At 44.9% G+C, this 22,418-nt stretch overlaps 1 protein-coding gene across 4 annotated transcripts in view; it reads right to left on the reverse strand.

Moving 5' to 3' along the window:
* Positions 1–3,502: 3,502 nt before the first annotated feature.
* Gfra1 (GDNF family receptor alpha 1) overlaps positions 3,503–22,418 on the reverse strand; it is a 234,107-nt gene continuing 215,191 nt past the window's right edge. For all 4 annotated transcript variants that reach the window (XM_036173846.1, XM_036173848.1, XM_036173845.1 and 1 more), the window contains 2 exons: positions 8,128–8,181; positions 3,503–7,105 (listed from right to left, as the gene is read on the reverse strand). In XM_036173846.1, coding sequence (XP_036029739.1) covers positions 6,950–7,105; positions 8,128–8,181 — 210 coding nt within the window. In that variant the 3' untranslated portion in view covers positions 3,503–6,949. The remainder of the gene's footprint in view (positions 7,106–8,127; positions 8,182–22,418) is intronic.

Below are 22,418 nucleotides of genomic sequence, written 5' to 3' on the forward strand. Positions count from 1 at the left end.
TGTGTCAAGTACACTGCATCCTTTAAGATCTGCCACCCAAATACCAGTATCTCTATCTTGGAGATCTCTGTAAATTTTCAACATCCTCCTGGGTGTGGTACTGCACATCACTAATCCTAGCATTGAAGAGACAGTGGCAGGCAGATCTGAGTAGAGGCCAGCCTGGTCTACATAGTGAGTTCCAAGCCAGCCAGGGATACATAGTGAGACTCTGTTTCAAAAACAATTTTCTATAACATTTTTAAAAGGAAGACATCAAAGCGCTCATGTTACTGTTTGGATGTGACATGTCTTTGAATTTGTGGTCCCCAGTTGGTCACACTATTTCAGAAGGTTCTGGATGAGGAGGTGAGGCTTAGCCGAAGGACATACGCTGCTGTAGGAGGGTGGCCTTGAGGGTTACAGTCTGTCTGCACTTCCAGATGAGCGTTCTGATTCTTGGAGCTATAGAGATGTGAGGAATCACAGCCCCATGTTCTGCTGCTGTGTTTTCCTCTGTGAGGACGGCCCTCTCACACTGTGGGCTGAAATAAACCCTTTCTTTTAAATTGCTTCTGTAAAGAATTCTGTCACCAAGACAAGAAAAGTAACTAATACAAGCCATTTTGGTTTTTTTTTTATAAAAGAAAAGAATGTTTATTGGGATATTCTGGGGTTGGAAAGGGCCAAAGGGACTACATATACTCTGTGGGGTTTGAGCAAGAGGCAGACAGATTATTCAAACATCACTGAACCTCTGCCAAAGTTCAAATGGAAAACTGTCCTTCTATGGTCTCCTGTTGGCAGGAAGCATGGTCCAAATGGCTGTGTGAAGAGGTGTAGGCAACCTGGGAGATGCACCATTGTCCTTAGGAGATCCGGCACTCAGCAAGGCAAATGCCCCTCCATGTGTGGAAAACCCTGGGGACACAAGGTGGCCTCTCCTAACCGCGACCTCCTAACAAAGCCTGCTCTTCTCCTCATCTCAGCTCTGAGGAGGTGTCTGGATGCTTGTTGAGGTCAGAATTCTGAAAATATCTCCTCATCAGAAGCTGTTGTCTCTGCTTGTAGCTAACCTGCATGAACTAGAGCAGCGGCAGCTGAGACATACCCTCCGGTTAGGAGTAAAAGATGCAACACCATTGGAAAGCACAAGAGTAAATCTTGCATCCTAAATCCCACACAGCTTCTCAGCAGGAGCTGGATTAAACAGAGAAAATAATTTCAATATCAAGGGATAATGTGCACAAGACAGGAAACTCTTTCAAGCGAGCTGTGTGATGCGCAGCGTTTCCTTGTCCCTCGGGTGAGGGAGAAGAGAGGAAAGTCAGATAATTAGGACGCTGCAAGGCTCTGGATTTTGGGTTTCTGAAGCCATTTTTCAACTCTCTGAGGACATCAGCTTTTTCTGAATCTAGAAAAGCACAGCTTGATTGCTTTTACAGTCTCTGTTTGCTTTCTTGTTTCCCCCTCCCCCAGAAATGCCTTCAGTTGCAGCTGAACAGTCAAAACCCAAACTCAGATCAAGCACACTTTTCACGCCTGGAAGATGCTCCTGGACTGTAGAGCTGTGCCTGGGTGAGGAGGAGGTGGGAGAGAGGTGGTGGTGGGTTGAGCTGATGGTATCTTACAGTCTAGTGTGTAAGAAGGCACAGGTTACTGTCACCTGTGCTTGCAACCATCATACTGATCTGGTGACCATTCTTTACCATTAAACGAAGAGAAAACAAAACCACCCGAGTTCCCTGCACTAGTGCATCGGGCAGGTTTTCCAATTCCTTATCCCAATTCACCTGAACTTTGGGATCTGTGTTGTGTGCAGTGGGTATCAGGGTTCCTTGTACATACAGAGTTTTGATACTCTGATGAAGAGCATCAGTGAGATGGGGGGATACAAGGGAGAGAAAGAGGAGCCTGAAAAGCATAACACAATGATGCACGTGTACGAAACTGTAACCACGGAACCCACTATTTTGTATGCTAACTGTAACGATTTTAAAACGAATCCCACTTTTTGCTCTCCCCAGTGAAAGCCGCTCAGGTGTTCCTCGTTCTCCCACTTGCCACTGTGACATCCTCACGGATGTACCTGTATGCCAACCATGGCCATCCGAGGCCTGGGTTCTCTTCGGTAGCCTGTCTGGCTCAGGCTGAGGGTGGTGGGTTTGCCTCCCCCTCACAGCAGCTGGCTTTGCTGTGTCTAGACAGGAGCTGAGACATAGCTCTTGGAGACCAAGGTCCACAGTCTACTTATTATAAAGGGGGTGTCAAACTGAAGGATGGCCCCATCAATCTGACACCCATCAGCAGGAAAACAGGTGTTTCCCTGGGGCTGCCATGGGACACAAGGTGCTCTAGTTCTTTCTGGGGAAGCTGCTGTTCCTAAGGGTAGTCCAGCCAGCCCAGCCCCTGCCTACCAAGTGTGCTAAGTTGAGGGGGAATGGAAAGGCTGGAGGAGTCCTGCACCCTGTTCTTAACGGAGATTAAAATCTCTGCAGGCTCACTGGTCCAGCAGATGTAGATCTGTTGGGATTAGCTGGCTATGCTCGATTGCTTCAAGGATGACTGTTCGTGTCTCAGCTCCTGGCAGGGAACACAGTTAGCTGAACACCTCCCTAGACCCAGGGCAATCCCAGTCTACCATTAAGTGCTGTTCAAGGCCAGCACAGCTATGTTCCTGGACAGTTCTTGTTGCCATGGGGCAGAATGAAGCCCTTTGGTGTCCCATTGTTTTTCAGACAACCGGCACTTTAAAAGTATCTACTATAGGCTGGACCTACACGTGAGGGCAAGGATCCAGGAACAGCATTAAGACTGAAACTGTCATTCTTTGGTCAGACTCTTGGAAACTTCTATAAAATCAAAGCGGTGAGAAAGTTCCAGACTGTGTTAAGAGAGAAAAGCCAGAGAATCCCTTCTATTGGTGCTGGTACTGGGCTTGGCAGCTGTCCGCGAATGAAAACGAACTCCTCCTCATGGCAGTGGTACAAGATGTTGATACTGGCACCTGCCAGCGGCAGGCAGCCGAAGCCGCAGCTGCGTTGGTCAAATGAGATTGGAGACAGACCTTAGGGGGTTCTGAGGCCTTGATGACTATCAGCAGGCTAGAGCACTCTGCAGGCAGTTTATTGTAATTGGGTTTGTGTGCCTTCCCCACCCCTTTGGGCTGGGTCTCAGAACTCATCAGAAATGCAGGTGGTGCATCCAGATGAACGGCCACTCTGAGCTGCCTCTGGGAAAAAGCATGGGCTATCAGAGAGCTCCCCCAAATAGCAAAGGGATCCCCATGAGGACACAAGGGGCAGGGTACCCAAAGTGAAGAAGAGGACTCTAAGGAGGGGTAGGAGAGTGCATTGCATCATCTGGCTCCACAGACACATCTCCTTCCACAAAATGAGCATCTGATGGGTCATGGCTAGATGTTGGCAGTACATGAACTAACTGAAGTTACCCTTCCCTGGCCCACACCTGGTAAGTCATGCATGTCTGACTATGTGAATAAAAACAAGTTCCAAACAGTAGCTCCTCTGAGTCTATTATTTTGTAAGTAATAACTGAAGTACATTCTCGTTGGAATCTAAAGATAATTACTAATTTTATAAATCCCCACTGCTTTTGCATCTCTGTCCCTAACTATACACTGGTTCAAGCACATTTCCACCCTCTCTCACTTCTCTGACTCAGCAGATGGGTTGTTTGGGAGTGTCTGACTTACAGACAAGAAGGCTCATGGGAAATATAGTATAGTTGGGAACGAACCATCTGCATCCATGGAGCACAGGGTACAGGCAAGATAGAGACAAGCCCCTACCAACCCAAACATTAAACTCTGGCACTCTGGAGAGTCCCTGTACTGTATTGGGATGAACTTGAAGGTATAACTTCTAAGACATTTCTGTTTAACCACAAGATATGAAACTGTCTTAAAAACAAAATGGAAAACACCCTCCAGTTACATCTACATACAATTTGCTTTACTTGATGAAAAATAACCTATACAATTTCAACATTTACTTTTTTTTCTATCAGAGATTTGAAAAAAAAAATGTGAAAAAATAAACAGGCAGCATTCCATGCCGAATCCTCTCCCTGTGCACATCTCCCCTGCTGTGCTCTCCTAAAGACTTGAAACACGATCTGTTCAAGGACCTCCAAGGTCAAACTGAACAAGTGTTTCTGTTCCATGTAGCTCTGTTGCCTTCTGTCTCTTTCTGAAGTATGGCAGGGCTACAGTCTGAATCAGTGTGTGGACAAACCTGTCCGTTATGATGGCAAAATTAACTTCCATGCAGGACTTTCTGCAAGGAATCCAACTCTAGTGGACCAAACCTGGGTCTGTGCAAAGGGAGAGCAGTGGGACACAAAGTCGCCAACTGCTCTTGTCAGTGCTCCAGGAGAAAGTCAGGTGAGTAGACTGCCACGTTTCCTGTTCCAGTCTCCAGACAAATCATTTTGTCAAGCTCACACGTCAAGTTGAGATCATGAATGACAGGACCACTTACTCCGTCTAGGTTTCTGACTGTCTCCCTACTGTGTAGTCCCTAAATGAGGCCCTGCCCACTGCTTATCTTATCAGCAACTTGTTTTCAAATTAAAGATCTGGTAACTCTAATATGCTTTTATTCCAAAAGAAAATGAGATTTTTGTTGGTGACAGAGCTTTTCAAAGTTTAATTTCCATGTTGCATATCTATGGGTGCTTGGCTGAAGGCTGCCCTTGTTAGCACAGGGCTCCGGTTTCCTCTATAGTCCTCTGAAGCTAATTAGAACTGCAGTATACTGCATCGGTAATCGATAGTTTACTAAGGTGGATCACATCCAATCAGACCCATATGCAATTAGTCCAGTGTAGATACATGGAGATACCTTAATTAAAACAAAATATGCTCCGTAAGAGATATGCTCCCATACATGACTGGCATTCTAAATGTTTTGACACATTCAAGGTATTTATTCACTGTACGTATGAGTCTTCATGGAACTTCCCACTGATCAGGTACACTTAGATGTTGGATGCATTCCCCTTGAAATATTTTGACATGAAAAAAAATGTTGCTACTGAGTATTTTACGTTGGTATTCATTAGCATTTGGATATAAATGTACTTCAAACACCAGAAGAGCTGAAAACCAGGTCTATCTCTTGGCTTTCATAGATTTCTTCCCTTTCTCAGCTGAACTGCTATTCATCCAAAGCAAACCTCAGAGAGCAGGGAGCAGGTACCAGGAGATTATGTGCATTAGGGCTCCCTCCTCCATCTTTCTGAGGGTGGGAAGCAAGATCATATTTTCAGGGCTCCATGAAGGGAAGACTTTCCTTCCTTCATTCACTTCTGGGAAAACATAGTTGCCAGTATGCAATCATCTGCAGATTCTGAACCTGACTGTCTAAAGCAGACTTTAGATACACACCTAAGGGTCTGCTTAAGTGAGGAAGGAGACTCCAGGAAAAATGGCTATGTAAGCCAGATGTCTCACTGGGAGAATCCTATCCTGTTCTGTGTATCTTTGCCAACCAATTCACCTTTCCAGACTCCATGTTAGCCCTCAAGATTCATAAACCACCATTCCACTTTGCAGGGACACAGTCCATGCTGAAGGCCATAGAGTCAGATACCAGAGATGCTTGATGACCTTGAGACTGAACTGCTCTGAATGGTGGCCATGACACTGCAGTCAGGAGCAAAGACACTTCCGTGTACACTAGCAGGGATCAACTCTGAAAGAGAGGGTAGCACACCTCCGTCGCATCCCTTGTGCCCAGTCCCAATCAAAGCTGTCTTTGTCAGATAACATGAAAACCAAGGTGCTGGGGCTGTGTCGAGTGCCAGTCATACCATCTAACTGTGGCATCCCTTACAAGAATTGACCCGTTCTTCACATGTATGCAGCCTTGTTTTTCAAGACAGAGAAAGACATGGGCTGGCTGCTCAGCTTTCTCCTGCTTGCCCACAGTAATGGGATGCAGCTTTCTGCTAAGCATGGGGGATTCTTGGGGGTCTGCTTTTGAGAGCCGTATCAGTGAAGTCAATATTGGAGCTACTACTAATTATGAGAGGAAAACACAGCACATGTATCTGTATTAAACCATCAGTAAAAAAAATGAGGGTAGTATCATTACTTTCAAAATGTAGAAAGCCAACAGCTGGAATCACTGAATAGTAAAGGAACACTTTTCTACATGTGACCTTGTAAGTGTAAAAAGCATTAATAGTTGCACTTCAGCTATATCTGGCTCCTGTTAAGTTTAAGGGCTTCTCACTCAGGAAAGGCATAGCAGAGTGTCAGTCAACGAGCCAGGCACTGTGTGAGGGCCACAGCCACTCTGTTCTGCTGGACTGAATGACAGGTGCTACATTTAGATGTGACCAGGGCTTTTTGTTTCATTGAGGGTCACAGAATTGTCGATAGTACACAAATACTCTGTGAAGAATGTACCTAGAAAGGTGAACATTAGTACAAGATGGAGTCCAAAAAGTCCACTCTTGGGGCTGACCTTCATTTGCCATCTACACTAGGCTGTAGTCATGTCATTAGAATTCAAAGCCATTCAACAAAATATGGAATAATCTTTACCAATAATATCTCCTGTTCTATCCAGCAAAGAGAACAGTTTAAGTTGTTAAAATCATCATCATTATTATCATCATCACCATCACCACCACCACCATAACCATAATCTTCAAAACCATAGCCTCAGCCTGCTTTACAGTCAGTTTACAAATGGTCCCCTTAACCCACACCATGCCACAGAGCCTTCTGAGTTTGGAATTAGCCCTGTATCCGTTCTTCCACAGAAGTCCCCCAAGGTCACAAGAAGCTTCCTTAAAAACAACAAAGGAGTTCCAGTTGGATGAAACTGCTTCTCAACCGAGCTTTTAAAACTGGATTTTCAGATATACAAGAGGATAGGAAACAGGTTACTTGGTTGGTTGTTTCTCTCTCTTGTCTTTCCATATTTTCTGAATGCAGCTACAATGTTTCTGCCAAGGATACAGATAATAGGGTGGCCAGAGTGGTAACCACCAGCACTGGCAGTGAGCTCAGACCGCAACTGGGAGGAGCAGCCATTGATTTTGTGGTTATGTGGCTGGAGGCATCAGCGAGACCATCCTTTTCGTAATCATGCTGTAAGAAAGAATGTTTTCATTATCTTCCACAACATGTACACACTCTGTCATGTTATATTTTACCCATGCTCTCTACCCCATTTCCCCTCTCCCTAATGGCAGACTACGCTCACAAAAAGCTGACCTGAGATTTAAGCACTGAGATTCACTGGCTAACTTTTAGTTTTATGAAATGGGACCATGAACTTAGGTAAGCTGTGGATCCTTTGGATCAATTGCTGGCCAATGCTTGCTGCATGCTCCTTCACACATCCCTTTTGATGGGAAATGTGTAGGCCTGGGGATTGCTGCCTTTATATCTCTTTCTAGACCACCTAACAGCCACAGCCTCTTCATTGGGCTTCTTGATGACTCTCTCCACCAGGCAAGGAAGATAGGAAGAACCATCTGGGATCTTGCAGTTCATGAAGAGACAGACAGATCATAATCAATGTCAGGGACAGATAGTAGTCCCACAGGGCCAATCTTGTCTAACTCCTCAGTGGAGAAGCTCAAGCCAAAGCCCAAACTGTACTTTCTGGCCAGCACAGATGTCCTTTCCTACGGCACACACCTCCACTGCACCGTCACAGCTGTCAGTGCTGGAATGCCACATCCCCCATGGCAGACGAGGATGACACACAATACACCTAGCTAGCTCCTCTTGGTCAAATGTAGAGGGTCTGGGGCTAGCTCCACCTCCCTGTGGGCTGTTGAGAGGTCAGAGGAGCTGCAGGTCAGGATCCTTGAGCCAGCAGGCAGATGATTTCAGGCAACTGACCTCAGTGTCTCCCAGCACAGAACAATGGACTTAGTGCTGAGGCTGGCTTTCTGGTAAAGATCACAAGTTGTACATTTAGTTATAACTTTGCACTGAATCTTAATTCTGCACCTTGCTCCAAAGGCAAGTCAATACAGAGGCCGATGAGATCTTTTCTGAATCCAAGACCTTATTAGCCTTCAAATATTATGTATTATACACCCACTGCAAAAGTCTATGTCCCTAAAAAGGCAAAGAAACACAAAAGAAATGTCACTTACATCAGAAAGACAGAGATGTGGACTGCCCGATACATTGGATTTCAGCTTCTGTGCCTGGAAAGAGACAAGGGGCGGGGGGAGCTCTCAGACATAATAGGGAAGAGTAATCAATTATGATTCCATTAATCAACAGTCTAGGGCAGGGCCAGATGATAAATATAGGAGCCACAACTGTGAGCCCCATCTATAATTTACAACATTCAAGTGGCTGTCTAATAAAGAGGTAGCAGGTGAGGTTAATTTTAATTATATATTTTATTTAACCAACTGTATTATCATTTGAACATGGAATCAATATAAAAAATTAATGAGATATTTGGCATTCTTTCTTCCCAGGTCTTCAAAGTCCAGTGTCTGACCCCACCTGTCTCTGTTCAAGGCTATCCTATTTCAGAGTTCAGTAGCTACCTGTCACTAGCGTCTGTTTCAGAGACGGCACAGGCAGAACCAGATGCAGAGGAAAGAATTTTGAAGTGGATTGATCTTTCTGGGTGCTAATTTGGGGAAAGTGCTTTTACTTTAAAATATCGTAACAGACATGCCCATGTGTTAGTGATACAGAGTCTTCTGGCAGCTTATTGCTTTGCTCATTTTCCAACTTGCCGCCACAGTCAACAAGTGATAAGCTCTTGATGTTTCCAATGCTGCACCGGGGAGGGAGCTGAGAGGGTCCAGTTCCTGAGCTCTGGGGCTGTTTCCTGGCAAATGATTCCAAGATTAGGGTTAAAACACCTCTGCAGGACTCTCAGATGGATGTCCTACAGGAATCACACAGCCCCTGAGGTGATCTGAATGAGAAGGGCCCCCACAGGCTCATGTGTTTGGCTCCCTCGTGGTGAAACCACGTGTGTCAGTGGGGGCAGGCTCTGAGGCTTCAAAAGCCTCCCTCCTGCCTGAGGATCAGGATGTAAAGCTTTCAGCTACTACTTCACTGCTGCACTTGTCTGTCTGCCTGCTGCCATGCTCCCTGCTGTGATGACCATGGACTAACATTCTGAAATTATAAGCAAGCTCCCAATTAAACGCCTCCCTTCATAAGTTGCTTTGGTCATGCTGTCTCTTTACAGTAATAGAACAGACCCCAACACAGAAATTCAAAAACTGTCTCCAAGGTAGTTGCTAGTGGGCTGAGTAGTGAAGGCCTTAGACTCTCTTTCCCCTTTAACTGGACTGACTCCCCCTTTGGGCTTATGCTTGAGGGCTCAGTAGAAGCAGTGTTCCATCACTCAGACAACTGCAAGGAACAGACTTTGAAAAAAACTCCCCACTTGGTACCATACTCACTTTATAAACATAAACAATTTAAGCCCAGAGAAGCTAATGACTGATCCCACAGCAATATGCGTATAGAGCCAGAATGCAACCATGGCTCTCTGGTTCTATGAACATATGCTCTTTCCTGGATCACAGACTTGCCTGAGTCTCTGCCCTCCCCAAATCCACCCAAGAAACTCTTCCCAAGGTACCCATCCTCAGCCCTTATAACAGCAGCCCTTCGACACCAGCGAAGAGCTTGTCTGTCAAGAAGGCAAACCCTGATAAATAGTCATCACCTTTGAATCAAGGAATCCCAGAGCCAACCACCAGCTCTGAGGGCATGCTGCTAGAAGGCTGCCTGTGTGCTGCGAGCCTCTGCGACTCACTGAAGGCACTCGAGGCTAAAACGACAGCATGCTTGCCCAAGGAGTAATTTGTTGACCATAATGCTACTGGGAAGGCATCATAATCTTTACCTATATTTGCATATGCCAGCCGTGAATATGAAATAGAAACCTTTAAGCAGGCTTCAAGAACAAGACACTGTGAAACATCCGCAGGCTGTTCAAAGGTCACTAAATGTTATGTATAAGAAGATCAGAGGGGAAATTGGAAGCAGAATTGAACTCACTCAAAAGCCTACTTTTAATCTATAATAATAGCAAGTCTGAGCCACTGTTCTGCTACCTACAGAGCATAAGGTGTCGAACGTCAGGTCTGGAATTGTACCCAGACACCCAAATGGCCCTAAAACATTCCATTCCACCTTTTCTTTATTAGGCCATAAGATACGAAAAGACAAAGATCCCCGTGGAGGGACTCTATATAGCTAACCATTCACTGACTGGTTTGGGGAAACAGTAAGACCTCTGGACTGTGATACAACTTGGCCTCAAAATGTTTCTGTAGTGTGGTCACAGCAAAGCAGCACCAGAGTGGACCACAGTGGCCTCCGAGAGTTTGCAGCTGGGTGGCTCTTCCCATCACCTAATACCCATGAGCCTGTCATTTTGGCACCTGGGACAACCTTAGGACAACGTTCCCATGATGAAATCATAAGATTGGACTTCCAGTAGCGAGACAGAAAGGGCTGCTGTCTTGTCAAGTGTTCTCATGGCTTTTGCACATAGGTAGACTTCTATGCCCCATCACTGAGATCTTCACACTACATAAACTGTTTCTAAGCTCTCCAACAGGTCAACACGCCCACATCTAAACTTCCAGCTATGCCTTTACTGAAGAGTGGCCACGGTGATTACTTACAGGCACAGGAAAATGCATTTAGAATAGCACCAAGTCTGTATCATCTATGGGCTGCTGTTCCCCAAAGCACCATCCTGTGGGCTTCTAACTTGTAGCTGGAGGACCATCTTCAGGGGCATAACTACATAGGATGCTGACTCTGAGTGAGAATGTGCTGCCCAACCTAATGGTTTCCTTCTCAGCCTTGGCTGGCTCTCAGAGGTTTGGCTGTCCACAGGCCAAGGCAGGTCTCTAAACTCAGCTCCCAGAAAGCACTTAGCAAGCTTCCTGCAGAGCCATTTGGTACTGGAGATGTCACCATGACTGCAGAGTAGGATAAATGCAGCAGTCTTGCAGGATCTACTCAAATGTAGCAGGGGACACTGTACTCCTAATGAGAAGATGAAGGCAGGTGATAATTGAAGAATAAAATCAAAGGACTGCACACAGATGTGAGATGGGTTTAATCCCTTACCTGATGGGATGCAGGCCAAAGGGTCTATGCCTATCCTGGAATTAACTACAGACCAAGCTTTGCCTAGTACCTATACCCCATGTGATCAGCAGGCAGGGGAAGAACTGGGCTCACAGATGTGTACAGTGGCTGGCTGCATGCTCAAGAATCTTGTACACAGAACAAATCCCAATGACCACTGAGGATCAGAAACATACCACTGCAGACCTAGAGTCATTTTAAGAAAATCTGCATCTTAAAGCCCACTGTATAAGCCTAAGAAACCTGTTATTTCTACGTTTCAAAGACTTTCATCCTGAAAGTTTTTAAAAACATCATTAAACAATCAGTCTTGCTAGTCAGTTGTGATAAATTCAAACATAAAATTACAGGGCACTTGCCCACCTTCAACTACTGTTGAGTACTTGCCAAGTGCTTATATACTTTTAAGTCTTGTTTTGCTTGCTGAAAACTGAGATGGAATCATGGTAATTAAAAGACACCCCCCCCAACCAAAACACACACACACATAACTTCTAAGACTCTGTTTAGAGAAAAGTAAGCCCCAAAATAGAAAACCAGCTATCATCACCAAAGTATACACTGGTAAAGCCAAGGGCTCCATAAAGTTATGCTGGCACTCAGTGTGAGGCCCTCCTGTAGTCCTCTGGAACCTGATAATGATGGAACATACAGCCACCTGGCCTAGAGCTCCTACACCCACATGGACACTGACCCTGGCATTCACTGACTTTAAAGTAGGATATGTCTTTCAAAACAAAAAGGAAGAAGAAAAGGAAAAGTCTACTCTGTTTTTCTAACAGTTAATTTGAACAATTTTTACAGTAGGTTGAAAAGGAATTATTTATTGTCTTTTATGAAAGTGTTTCTATCAGTGAATTTCTGTCCTGTGGTTTGAGCAAAGCCTCCTGACTCTGCTTTGTGTGAAATGTCACCACCAAGACACAGTGCCTTGAGGTTTTCATCTCAAGGATTAAAAAGGGCAAAAGCATGCTGCAAAAGCCTTGCATACATTCCAGAAAATCACAGAAAATTGCCCTTTAGAGCCTCCATAAGCTTTGTCCCTCCAGCAGCTGCTATAAAATTGTCCCTGGTGGTAATCAACAAGTCCAAGCATGTCTCATAATAGAATTTCCAGGGCTCTGTGATTAGGAGGCCAGACCTCACCAGTCCCTGGCACCAGAGGGTTAATAAATGCATTAGATGCTGTTAACCTCTGCTACCTGGAGTCAGAGTGGCCTCTCTTGCCTTTTACCTCAGGCATCAGCATTTGGAAAGCCAGCCTTGGTACCAACAGCACTCTAGTGCAGGACACACAGGAGTACACATAATTTATAGCTGGCACTGGAGTCCCCACCTGCGTCTGCCCACAGTAGGCTCTGCAGGGTTTAGGGACAGCACAGGGGTGTGAGCAGCATGCCAGGTCTGTTTATAGAATTGCAGACTTAAAAGTGCACCCTGGCAGAGCCTGGTCCCTGCTGCCCCAGGACTCCGTTTCTGTGGAGAAGCTGGTCTTTTATCTTGGGATTTTAGGCAGCTGTCAGCCAGCAGGGCATGGAACATGTCTCTGTTCTCCTCCATGCAGGAGAAAAGACATTCCCTCTCTGCTCTAACTTCAGGAAATAAAACCAGAAGAAGCTGCCCAATCCGATAGCAACAGACTGTCCAGGCCACAGCCAAACAGTCATAATTAATGTTCTCTGGTTCTTTTCTCTCTTGCTTTACTGATTAGAGAGATTTGCTATATTAGGAACCTGTTCGCTTAATGACAGAATACAAGCAATAAACAGAGAAATACACAGGCTGTAAAACACAATCAACTTTGCTCTTGCTAAGTACCCTGTTACATCTATCACACTTGTCAATACGAGCTCTTTAGCATAGGACCCTCTTCTACAGAGTAAATTGGACTCTGGCTGGGGAAAGCTATTGCAAGAGGTCTTTCTGAAATAGTTCAGAAGTGAAAGTCCAGGACTTGAATATGCATATCTGATATTCTCTTGTGAGACCAAACAGGGAGAAGAAGGGTGTGTACCTAATAAGGGAAACTGGGCAGGGTAACTTGCCACATAGGCCCTGTTTCTCACATGGTACTTGAATCACACAGACTCACCCGGCGATGTGCATTTACGGTTAGTATTCATTACATAATGAGTCTACAGTGTACTGGATCCGAATCTGCCCAAATTAACTTCTGCATGTACAAGGAAGACAGAAGGAAGAAGCCTTCCAGTGACTCTTGGCTAAATTGTGAGCTGCAGTGTTCTCAAGCCTTTCACACTCTGCAGCTTTCTGATGCTGCGGCTTTTCGGATTTTTGTCCCTGACTTTTGGGAGAGATTTTTATTGCCAGTTTGGTCACAAGCAGTTGGCCAGCCTTTCTAACATCTCTCCACTGTCTATTTTGAAACTTTACCTTCCCTACAAACTTGGTAACAACTGCTTGCAGCCACTGGCCTGAATAATTCACAGTAAAGTTGGCTTCACAAAACAAGTGAACACATAAATAAGGCTGGCTTAGAGCCTCTGGGCCTGGCCATTTGTCTTTTGGAGCCCGTGCTTAGCAGGAAGGAACCCACTTCCTTTGAGCTGAGTTCTGTCAGGTGGAAGGAAAGGACTGAAAGGAGAGCCTAGGTGAACGGAGAGCCTCCTCTGAAAGGGTTAACTATGGTCCTGCTTAGTGTTCCCACCATGGAGACTGCATAATTCACCCTGATCCCCTCCAGTCCCAGAACACACAGTCCCAGTCAAAGGCTGAGCCTCAGTCAAAGGCTCTCACTGTGAGAAGTGCTTCCAAGGCCTGGCAAAGGGTCCTCACTCAGCACCAGTTCCCAAAGACCCAGCACAGGCTCCTGAAGACCAGGCTGGCAGGCTTTGTCAGCTGGGCGAGCCAAGCCTGGTCATAAGGTTGGGTGAGCAAAGTCAACAGAGGTGACTTTCCTACCTGGAGCAGACCCGATTGGGACCCCAGCTGGACTGTGTTTAGATGAGGCTCCCAATAATGCATCCTGGTGAACTAAAAAGGAAGTCTGACTGTGAGGAGGCATCGCAGCCTCAAAGGAGATGGGGGAACAAGCTCTGAACTCCAGAAGGCCTCAGATTCTGACACAGCCTGTAGTCAGATTTGATCTGTGTTCATGCTACACTACAGCAGAGACTCTTTTCCCTGACCAGAACAAAGAACAATGGAAAACTCACACATGACAGGTGTATCCAACTGTTTAAAACTGAAGAGGTGGGGCCTAACGGCCATCTCAGCAATTAAGAGAATGTACTGCTCTTGCACAGGATCTGAGTTCTGAACCCAGAACCCACACTGGATGGCTTACAACTCCCAACTGGATGCCCATAACTCCCAACTCTAGGGAATCTACCACCTTAGATTTGGCCTCTGCGCCTGTCTGTATGCACCTGTTGATGTGTGGTCATACATGCATATATGTGGTCATGCATGCATACACGATTTTGAATATTGAACAAGGGTACTTTCTTTCTCTTTTAAAAGACAAGTCCACTGAACAAAATTCTCTGGCTTTTGTTTAACATAAGCTAGCTACATTTATGAACGAAAAGCTGTTTAGTTCTCTTTTTCCTTTTTATCCATTCATTCATTCATTCTTAAGAGTCAGGATCTCAAGTAGCCCAAGCTGGCTTCAAACTTGCTTTCTAGTTGAAGATGATTTTGAACTTCTGATCTTCCTGCTTCGACCTCTCAGGCACTGGTTTGAGACACCACACCTGGCTCACGCAGCAATGGAAGTGGAGCCCAGGGCTTCACACATGCTAGGCAAACTCTACCAACCAAGTCACATCCCTAGCCTCCACTTTCAGCTGCTTTAAAATGGGGGCATCATTTGTTTGACACCCATAGAGGAACTATAACCATCTCCTTTTTACAATTTTTATCATATTGGGGGCAAACTTTTATAATTATCTCGCTCCTCATTAATCCACCAGTTTTGTTTTTCGTTTTTGTTTTTTGGTTTTTTTTAAGAATCTGAGTGGGGCAGTGGTGGCACATGCCTTTAATCCCAGTACTCGGGAGGCAGAGCCAGGTGGATCTCTGTGAGTTCAAGGCCATCCTGGGCTACACAGTGAGATCCAGGAAATGTGCAAAGCTACACAGAGAAACCCTGTCTCGAAAAAACCAAAAAAAAAAAAAAAAAAAAAAAAAAAAAGAGAGAGAGAGAGAGAGAGAGAAAAGAATCTGCTTTTTCTCATATATTCCACTCACCTTTTCCTTAAATCAACTAATCACTCCTTTCTATGCTGCTATTCATCCACATGTTCTTGAAATAAGTTACAGAGTAGCATCCTCATAAAGAACTTAAAGCAGGCACACTCAGTTCTGGAGCCTGTTTCCACCAGGGAGGGCACACACTCAGCTCTGGAGCCTATTTCCACCAGGGAGGGCAAAGGACGAGGGTGGTGGGGATGCAGATCTGGGGAACAAGTTTGGAACATTCAGTGAACTTCACACATGATCATGTTTATGAAAGGACAGGTTGGCTTCTGAGAGGGTTAGTTTAGAAGTTGGTCCTGGTCCTGGTTTAATTGGTAAAGTATGGGAAAAGAACACAAGTTAGGAGATGCATATGTGTACGATGTGTATACAAGTGGCAGACAGCAGGTTAGTCCCTTTCTTATTTTTTTTACAAGAGAATCTCCTAGAAATCATCAGTTTAGCTGGACTGGCTGGCCAGAGAGCTCTGGGGATGGACCAGTCTTTACCTCCCCACCTTCTAGCCCCTACTGCTAGGGACTGGCCACTGGCCCTCATGCTGGGTATCAAGTACATTGCCCACTGAGCCATCTCTTGAGCCCCCATACGAAGCTCTCTGGAAGTTGCTACTGACATTGCCTTATCCTGGCTTTGGTCTCCAGCAGGTCTGAGATTGAGACAGGATATTAGAATAACAGAAAATGCAAACTCTGAGGTTCATTTAGCTTTCATGAACATTATACAAAAGACAAGTGGTTCATGATCATCCTTAAGATTTTAAAAATGGATGCCACAAAAGAGATGTGAAACAGACATATATTCAGGAAGACATGTCAACACTCCCCATTAGCCAAGGCATCCCTGGGGCCTCTCCCTCGTCTCCTGCACATAAAAGGATGCTCAAAACCTACCCTTGTAATTCAACACTAATGGCAGGATGGACAGAAGCAGCGTGTAGACTGTGGCCTGAAGCTCACTAGGATACTGTAGCTGAGCTTTATACTTCCACACAATCATCTTGTGTCTGTTTTGCTTTTCCCCATGTTGGGGCAAACACAGGTTGCAAAACGCAGCACAGAACTGTGTGTTTTCATTCATGGTTAGCTTGCTTGATTAGTAAAATATTCAGACAAGAAGTAATTATGAGCGGTAGTTTAGAAAATTATGCCCAATTAACAATGATGCTAAACAATGTGTGAAAGACGTTTTGGTTCGGGGTGTCTGTTGCGGGGAGGGAGGGTGTTCTGTGGTACAAGGCAAAGAAGAGGGACAGTCTACAACAAACCATCTATTTTTTAAACATACACAGTTGGAAATGAAAATCCGCAAGAGCGACGGCAAAGATTCACAGCTGTCCTCGGTGAGAAGTGCATGTAGCCTATCTCATCAGACACCATCCTCATCACATCAGATAATATTTATTAAGCCTCTCATTCGCCAGTGCATTTATGTGAAGCTGAGAAGAGAACCATAATGGTCTTATGACTTATGGTGGTAACTAGGATTTGATATAAAAACTTTTTTAATTAAAAAAAACTACTGTCTTAAGACTGAGCAGGCAGAAACTTCTGTTCACTCTCTGTTAAGAAGACAGTAATGCTTAGTGCTGACAGATAAAAGATAGATAAGGTAAATCAAAGTTTAATTTTTTAAAATTGTGCATTTAGCAGAGAAAAACATTCTAGAAAATACACAAGAAGAACAAGTGGAACACTAGAAACGATGATGAATGCAGCTGTTGCTCAGAGCCTCCACTGGGGCTCACTCCACCTGCGTTTTACCAAGTATCTGTCATGGGTGGGCACCCCTCTTCTGTACACACTGGACATGGATTCAGAGAGGTTCTGACTTGCTGTTTTCTACAGCCTAGAGTGGCCATATAGAAATCTGCACCCAATTTCTCAACATCCTTGAATATCAGCTCCAGCTCAGACCTCTGCCCCTTAGTTCCCATAAGCTTTCCGTGAAACAAACCTTAGAAATAGATCTAGATTTTCCTGCTGACAGTGAGAACAATCAGGACAGGCACAACAATGACTGGAACCCACAGTCAACATGGGCAGAGCTAACTTGAGCAGGACAAAGCATGAAGGGGACCTCTCAATCCTGAATTCCAAACCAGGAACAATGCTTACAAACCTGGCTGCTCTGAGAAGCCAGAGGTGAGTGAGGGCAGACTGGGTGGGTGACTTCTGTTCTGTTAAGGGCCTATGAGGTAACTGCCTTGCATCACTCCTAAGGTCCCTGCAACTGACTGGCAGGCACAGCCATTTTGGGGGAAAACTCCCTCAACATCTGTCCAGTGCCCAACTTCCTAGTTTCCCCTCTCGATATTGTCCTCCATAATATGGCTCCTCTAGGGCCTGAAATCAGAGAGGCAATGGAGAGGGAAGGCAGAGCTTCACAGCGGATTCCTCCATAGTGAGTCCCATGGTTCAAGCGCTATGAAGCCTATTATTCAGGGAGGCGCGGTTGGTTAGAAGTGCTAAGGATAAAAGGTCAGTAGGGAATACAAGAAATTGGATTTATTTATAGTATGTGATCTAAGTGTGCTCAGAGGTATTCTCGTAGGTTACCCGGAACAAGAGAGCATATTTATAGCCAAGATAGGGCAGACATCCTATTCCTTTTTATTAAGTATGTTTATTACCCAGCAATTGGGTTAAGCAATTGTCCGAGGCTGAATTACTGTCCTTCTGATAGGCTTGGCCACACTGCCCTCTGGACCACAAGCTCCAGGTAGACTAATGGCTCTTTGCTGAATGTAGCAACGTGGGGGCTAGTTGACACATCCCATCTCAGTTTTTGAAGGAAAGTGGTTTTAAAAAATGCTAAGGAGAAGATTCAGTAAACAGGTGAACAGAATAAACAGGTGGTTCAACTGAAGCCCACATTTACAGGGCATAGACTGCTTTGTAAAGCTCATGTTCACTTACCAGATTAATCTTGGTGCCCCATCTGCACAGGCTCCTCCTATCTCATGGTCAACAATGGGCCACTCAGGAATATGAAACAGTGATAGAAAACTCTCACAGGAGCTGGAGGATTTTGATCTGTTTAATTATCCCAACCCTCCTAGGCAGTGGGGCTCTCCAAGTCCACAGGAGAGATGACAAATCTGAAGATCAAGGAGATCAAAAGATCCTTCATCTTAGTCTGTGGGGTACTCTGAATTTCATCAGAACACAAGGCACAGCCCCCTTCAGTATCATCTCGGAGGCTAACTCCAACACACAATCACCTCTTTATCTTACAAAAGCACCTTTGAGAACTAACTGTCTCCTTGTTGTTTGCATGACCCCTTGCCAATCCTCGGAACACTCACTGTGGTATTTTGTTGCTTAAGAGAAATTAGCTTAAAATGGGTTTAAGGGACTGGAGAGACTGCTCTGTGGTTACAAGAGTGCTTACTGCTCTTCCAGAGGATCTGAATTGGATTCACCTATGTGGCGGCTCACAACCATCTGTAAACTCCAGTGCCAGGAGAGTGAATCTCTACAGGCACAGCAAGCACATGGTGCACAGCAGACGTGCAGGCAAAACGCCTACGTACATGAGACTTACGAATGCATTTCAGTCTGCAAGAAAATGCAAGTGTTGGTGATGAACTAATACCCCAGACCCCTGGACTGTACCCCAGAGGAAAGAGCCCCGCCACAGGGAATACGTTCTGGCAAGTACTATTGCTCTGAAACACAGACAGAGTCCTGAACCAGAGGCAGTCAGCTCAAGAGCCACACCGTACTCATGGGCCCTGCTACTGAATCCCTGCATGGTGTTTCCCACAAGACCCTGTGTGTGGACCTGACCTAGAGTTACTTATGTCACTGGTCACCCAATGACATACTCATGGCAAATTCAAAAACACATGAACTACAGTTTCAATGACAAAATGAGATGGTGCCTTCTCAATGCTATATGCTAACATTTTCATGACACATAATGATAGCATATAATTAAATTATTATAATGTAAGGCTCCCACTTTTTGCTGCTCACTTCACAGAACAGCGAAGAACAAGTTATTGGGAAGAGTTAATAAGAGACTCTATTAGCTCGGGAGCTGGAGTTGAGACTGCGATCCGGGGGTCTGTGAAAAGGAAAACACTTCTAAAGAGAGAAGCAATTTATTGGCTGCTCAGCTGAGGCTCTTGGGCCTGGCTGGTTCTTCTCTCCCTGCACTTGATCAAAAAAATAGGTTTATTCTATTTGCAGGAGATTAAGGATAAAAGAGGGGGAAAAAAGAGCAAAATTGTAACTCAGAGTTATCTGCACTATGTGTGATTAATTGAAGAGGTATCTAGTTGAGAAAAATAGGTCTCTTTGTTGAAAGGGAGACATCTGGGTTCATTAAAGGTGTGCAATAGATTTTGATAAAAGCTATTTTTCTAAGTCATTAAATTGGTTTTAAGGAACTTTACATTCTCCTTCATTTGAACAATTATTAAACTATAAAATAGAATTGCACAATTGCAAAAACTGTAATCTGAAATTTTACAGCCAGCTATAAAATGCTGTATTATTAACTATACTGAAGATGCTCAAGCCCATTACAACTTTTTAAATGAATTACAAAAACCCTTTAGTGCTGATAAAATAATCTTAAATTACGGCATTATGTATTCTAACAATATGCTGAACCAAAGCTTGCTACAATACAAACACGCCAATCACAAAGAAATCGTTACCTGAATTAAGTTTTTACAAGCCCACAATCTGGTAACAGCTGCTGCCTGGAGGCAACCCAACACCTGATCTTCAGGCTGGCTGGGACAGCTTGTCTTCAATGACAGGTGTTCTCCAATGTCCCTTCAACCACCGGACCAACCAGGAACCAGAGCCTCAGAGAGGCTTCCCAGTGACTCTTAGCAGGACCCCAGGGACTTAGGCAAGGGCTGTGATGACAGCAATTTTGTCCTTAATATTTTCCCATAAGGTGTCAGTTTCTCTTTTCTTTCTCGCCTTCCTTTCTTCCATCTGTCCGTCTGCCTGTCCGTCCGTCCATCTATCCATCCACCATCCATCCATCCCAGTTGTTTAGTTACCGAGATGTTTTTACAATCACTATTTAACATGTAGGGGTAGATGTATGTCCCTACCAGGAAGCCTAGTCCCAAGATGCAGTTCCTGTTTGGGGAAGTTCACTACAGCCTGCTTGCTTCCTCAACGATTTGGGTTTGCACACACAAGTGAAAGCCACTTCAACTCTCTGGACTGTCAGCAGCCTTAATGGAGTACTATCTAATTTTGAGTTCTGAATTCAAGCACTCTCTTAGTTCAAGAACTCTGGAAGCATTCTATAAGCTGTTACTTATGACAGCCTCTTTCCTCCCAGGGCTAATGTGGGTTGATTTGGGGAGCCAGTTTCCCCGAGCTCTTCTTCTGGCACCTGGAAAGAAGATGAAACCCAAAGCACTCACTAGCCTCCATGCAGTGAGGACCTGGGCCCAATCTAGGCCCTGGAACCATCTGGCAATTTGGTCCATAGCTCTGCCATGGGAGCCAGGATAAGAGTCTATGTGTCTTAGTACTATGTCCATAGCTCCCAGATCAGAGAAACAAACTCACTCTGGGAACAAGAACATTGTGTGAGGGAAACGTTAGGTGTGTTCGTTTTTGTTTTTGTTTTTAAACAGGACAAAAATAACACTGAGCTGTAGAAGGCAGGCTACATTACATAAAAATGGTACAAAACTCCCAAAGATGGATGGCTACTAAGATGGTTAGTATTGTCAGTGTCTCAGGTTTACATAGGGGACAAACCTCTGGGTATGTATATGAGGGATTATCTGTATTAGGTAAGATCTTGGGCATGTCTGTGAAGAAATTATCTGTAAGCACTGCAGCTGGGACGGAAAGGGATCTTGGCAGTCTGGAGCCAAGGAGTATCACAAAATCACCCTAAGTGTAGCAGCTTATAGCCCTGCTCAGGGGAATGGTTTCCCCAATGTAACAACTCTGCTCCTGAAGGGGAGGGTTTCCCCAGAGAAGTTACTTCTCTGCTCTACTCCATTAGGTGAAAGAAGGTCTCACCTAAACCTCATTCAAGAGACTTATTGGGAGGGAAGAATCCAAGGAGGATGGCTGCCTCTGCCAGGGTGGAAGTAGGCAGCTCCCAACTGAACAAGTACAGAGCTTATATAGGGCTTCTTAGGGGTGGAGTTTTTCCAGGATGAAGATATTCAGGGTGGGAATTGGTCAGATTTCAATCTCGAAGCTTGGGCAAGCTCAGAAATTGGCTGGATTTCATGCTCAGGGATTAGTTGGTTTTGTGCTCACAGATTGGTTGGTTATCCTGCTCAGTGATTGGATGGTTTTGTGCTGAGTTGGTCAGAGTCAGAGTGTTTCTTTGGTTCTGGTTTCAGGGCCAAAGTATGTTTCTTTCACTGGCCCTTTTTATCTTTTTGGCTCTGACTTCAGGGTCAAGGTGTGTTTTTTTTCCTTTGGCTCTGGTTTCAGGGTCAAGGTGTGTTTCTTAGGCTGACCCTTTAACCCTATGTTATCTAGATTATGTTAACTGAGGTGGGAAAAGCCACTTTAACTGTGGGCAACACCATTCTAAGGGCTGGAGCTTTGGAATGAGTAACAAATAGAAAGTGAGCTGAGCACCAGCATTCATCACGCTCTGGCTCCTGACTGTGGGTGCGGTATGGCCAGCTGCCTCTGGCTCCTGCTGCTGTGCCTCCCTCTCTGTAACAGACTGTATCCCCTCCACCTGTAAACAAACCCCTCCCTCCTTAAGTCAATTCTTCTCATGTATTTTTGTCATAGTAAAGAGAAAAGCAAGACACCAGTGCCATGGATTGATTCTGGGTATCCCCAAGGCCACTGCTTTAAATAAAAGACCTTTTGTGTCCAGAAATCAAGAACTTTACTAAGTACTCAGCATTGGCAATTCTGTCAGACCTCATAATCCTTTAACCCCACCCCTTCTGATACCTCCTATCTTCTAGTCCACACGAGGAACCCTACTTTGGTTTGGTTCTACCCTATCATCCACTGTGTCCTACGTCAAAAATCTCCTTTGAGCTGTCCCTTACAGCATGCTTACAGTGTGCTGCAGGGTCACAAACACAGTTTGGAAGAAAGTGACAGTG

Source organism: Onychomys torridus, chromosome 1 (assembly GCF_903995425.1).
Source record: "Onychomys torridus chromosome 1, mOncTor1.1, whole genome shotgun sequence".
NCBI classification, from domain to species: Eukaryota; Metazoa; Chordata; class Mammalia; order Rodentia; family Cricetidae; genus Onychomys; species Onychomys torridus.